The 4,103-nt window shown below is 35.6% G+C and overlaps 1 protein-coding gene across 4 annotated transcripts; it reads right to left on the minus strand.

Annotated features, from left to right (window-relative positions):
- Nucleotides 1-3,435, minus strand: LOC110620428 (actin). 4 transcript variants are annotated; one of them, XM_043958743.1, is made up of 5 exons: nt 3,325-3,435; nt 2,531-2,600; nt 2,037-2,430; nt 896-1,509; nt 1-436 (listed from the first exon to the last, which is right to left on the minus strand). In XM_043958743.1, the coding sequence occupies exons 2-5, from the start codon at nt 2,588-2,590 to the stop codon at nt 197-199; spliced, it is 1,308 nt and encodes a 435-aa protein (XP_043814678.1). In that variant the 5' UTR covers nt 2,591-2,600; nt 3,325-3,435; the 3' UTR covers nt 1-196. The 4 variants fall into 4 exon arrangements, with proteins under 4 accessions (XP_043814678.1, XP_021619848.1, XP_021619849.1 ...); XM_021764156.2 differs by having other exon boundaries at nt 151-431; XM_021764157.2 differs by having other exon boundaries at nt 151-431; nt 2,531-2,664; nt 3,325-3,402.
- Nucleotides 3,436-4,103: the final 668 nt, after the last annotated feature.

The raw sequence follows: 4,103 nt of genomic DNA on the forward strand, positions 1-4,103 counted from the left end.
GAAAGGTATATAATTACTGATTTTATTTAATTGAAATAATCCTCAAGTAACAATAATGTAATGACTCCCTGAAAAATATTAATCCAAACCAATTCAGTTACAATAAACAACTCTTCTACAATCAATAACAACTTTAAAAAGGCAAAAAAAAAAAAAAAAGAATAATAAATTTGATCCACTCGCCCTTGTCCAGACATTAACAGATCAAAACAGAAAAAAATAATAATAATAAAAAGATGGAAATAAAATAGAGAAGAAAATTTTGCAACCAATTGATTAGAAGCTTTTGCAACAAAAAAGAAAAAAAAAAAAAAAAGAAAAAGAAACTGTAATTGTGTTTCTCTTTAGCCTTTAGCTTTGCATGATTAGAAGCATTTCCTGTGGACAATTGATGGCCCAGATTCATCATACTCTGCCTTTGCAATCCACATCTGCACTCAAAAGGAAGAGATTTCCTTTAATCATATCTCAAAAGCACAGCCTAAGGAATGGTCTAATTTCATATCACTAATTGGCCCATGAGCTATAATGGTATTAAAATTTAGCATCATTTTTAATGGTTAACAATTACCATACTTATGTAATTGACAAAAATGTTACTACACAGAATTGGTCGTTAGAACATTTAATACCAATTACAATAGCTGAATACAGAAACCCCTTGTGCATATTTGTATATCAAGTCAGTATGCCATGGAATGTTGTCAAGCTGTCTGCCACCAGTAACTAATTTGATGCTAAGTAGAAATTATCACTCATTATTCTTAAGCACAGCATTCAGTGTACCAACCAATACCACCCAACACGAGCGTGACAATAAAAGGATTAAATTTAGTAGAGTCAGGTTTAAAGCTCTATTATGATTGCAGTCCAAAAACAAAAATAAACACAATACCTGCTGGAAGGTGCTAAGGGATGCCAAAATGGAGCCTCCTATCCAGACACTGTACTTCCTTTCTGGTGGTGCCACCACCTTAATCTTCATGCTGCTGGGAGCTAATGCACTTATCTCCTTGCTCATCCTATCAGCAATGCCAGGGAACATAGTGGTGCCACCACTAAGAACAATATTACCATAGAGATCCTTCCTAATATCCACGTCACATTTCATGATAGAGTTGTAAGTGGTTTCATGGATGCCAGCAGATTCCATCCCAATCATAGATGGTTGGAAGAGGACTTCTGGACAACGGAATCGCTCATTTCCAATGGTGATAACCTGCCCATCTGGAAGCTCATAGCTCTTCTCAACAGATGAGCTGGTCTTTGATGTCTCTAGCTCTTGTTCATAGTCAAGAGCAATATAGGATAGCTTCTCCTTCATATCTCTAACAATTTCTCGCTCGGCACTGGTGGTGAAAGAGTAACCACGTTCAGTCAAAATTTTCATAAGTGCATCAGTGAGATCACGACCTGCCAGATCCAAACGTAGAATGGCATGTGGGAGGGCATAGCCTTCGTAGATGGGAACTGTGTGGCTCACACCATCTCCAGAGTCCAGAACAATACCTGACATACCACATATATCATGAAAATATTAATTCCCAAAATTTATCTCCATTGTAAAAGAGCCATGATATATGTGGTAGCCATTGTAAGAGCTGGAACAGGCACCTGCGCAGCTTTCATGAGACTAATACTGGAAACCAATTTACTTCTTTTTTTTTTTTGTTAGTCATGTGACTAGTGCTGTTAATTGTGAAAATAGAATCGTGAGACAACTTAGTCGATAGAAATGCACTTGATTTACAAATCTCCCAGAATGTTTCCTTTTTCATACTGAATTATATGTACTTTTTTCTGAGTTTTGACTAATTTCCAGTCAACTAGAAATGCTCATCATACAGTAAACTTTTTGTTGATCTTAACTAAAACATCGGATGAAAAATCATATCTGCTTCTAAATATGATCTGAGGCTTTCACAACTCCACCTTTTTATACACACAAGCAAAATAAAACGAATTAAAGCTGTAGCTTTAATTCCCATGCATCAAATTGAGAAAACTACAAAAAGTTGATGGAATATATCACTCACCAGTGGTACGACCGCTGGCATAAAGGGAAAGGACAGCCTGGATAGCAACATACATTGCAGGAGTATTAAAGGTCTCAAACATAATCTGGGTCATTTTCTCACGATTGGCCTTAGGGTTGAGAGGAGCTTCAGTAAGGAGAACTGGATGCTCTTCAGGAGCTACACGGAGCTCATTGTAGAAGGTGTGATGCCAAATTTTCTCCATGTCATCCCAATTGTTAACAATACCATGCTCAATTGGGTATTTCAAAGTTAAAATACCTCTCTTTGATTGAGCCTCATCACCAACATAGGCATCTTTTTGGCCCATACCAACCATCACACCAGTATGGCGAGGGCGACCTACAATGCTAGGAAATACAGCCCTTGGAGCATCATCTCCAGCAAATCCAGCCTGAAAATTGCATTAGCAATTATAATCAAGATCATCTTAATATAAAAAATCCTCATATTTTAGAATAAACATTTTGACATCACAAATGGGTTGGTAATACCTTGACCATTCCAGTACCATTGTCGCATACAAGAGGTTGAATATCCTCACCTTCTGCCATTTCCTTAAGCCTGCCAAACAATTACCAACCTTGTATGAAAACGCATATAGGTACTTTCATCCAATCATTAACACCTGATATAAAAACAATATGCACAATTTTGAAACAAAAATCCAATGATTGAAAGGCCACGGCCTGATTTACAATGCATTCACAACCATATTTGCAAAAGAATATTTAACAGTTTATTTCCAATTCAATGCACTCGAATATGCAATCTCATATGCATAACCATTGCAATGCGAATCTAAGATTCATTTTGGTTATGCTGGTTTAGATGGTAATATGGGATAAGCCTTCACAGTGCTTAATAATTATAAAACTAACCGCACTGACAATAATTGCATGATCAGAAAAGTCCATTCTTGGATTTCCTCATTGTTATTATATAATACAAACTCTGAAACTTAATCGAGTCTCAAAGAATGCACCATCATGATGATGCTACATTCGTTTAGAATTAATTCTGGCCTGAAATCAGATTACGAATCGCGATAAACATCACCACATTTCCAATTTAATTTCATAATCCATTAGTATTAACAAAAAAAACAAAGAAATGCAACAATTCTAATTGAAACTGAATCAAGAAAAAAGAAGAAGAAAATTTGCAAAATTAGTAAAAGCAAAAATGCAGCGAGATGCGAAACAAGAGACCAGAAAAGTTTTCCTAGGAAATGCCAGAAATTTTCTCGAGCGAGGAAGACAATTTTCAAATCCTAACAAGAAATTACCTTCAATATAGAACTAGAATTTTCTGCACTCTCCGGTTAGTTTCTTTCTTTCTTTGGTGAAGAACAGAACAGGCGCTGGCCGAGCCTTAACGTTCCGACTCTCTCTTAGATTTTAAAAAAGAGAATAAAGTGAGAGTGAAATGAAATGAAATTCGACTTAAATGAACATCAAATTCGGTCTCAAGTGATCCTGGTCGTTGGTTCAGCATATTTGATTTACGGACCCCATGACGCGTCACTCATATGCTGCCAACAGCTGGCTCGCTTTCGGCTGCTTCATTTTTAAGGACGTGTGTACCCTCCCTCAATACCTAATTGCCCCATCTAACCTTCCTCGCCACCCAAGGGCATTTTGGGAAATGTGACCCTTTTTAGTTTCTTGTTTATAATAATTCATACTATTTAAAAAATTTTCCAAGTCTATAATTCTAAATTTCATTTTTATGGCAAGGTATTTTTTTTTTTTTTAAAAATTAAATCTTTAGATTCCAATTGATACTTAATATATATTATTTTATTAAAAAAGTGTTATTTAATAAAATAGTTGTAATTAATTCAAAAATAATTACAACAATAGGGACATGGTTGTCAAATTAAAATAGAGAGGGAGGGGCAAATTAGTCTTGCAAATTACTAATATCCCTACTAAAAAAAGGCAAGGAGTCTCATTTAGATACTCTTTTTTGTAATAAGTTTGTTGATTTTGGTGAGAGAATTATTCATGGGATTGGATAAAGGAAAGTGGGGTCCAGAGTGCCAAGTCAGCATTTCAATACCAA

This window comes from Manihot esculenta, chromosome 8, assembly GCF_001659605.2.
Source record: "Manihot esculenta cultivar AM560-2 chromosome 8, M.esculenta_v8, whole genome shotgun sequence".
Classification (NCBI taxonomy): Eukaryota; Viridiplantae; Streptophyta; class Magnoliopsida; order Malpighiales; family Euphorbiaceae; genus Manihot; species Manihot esculenta.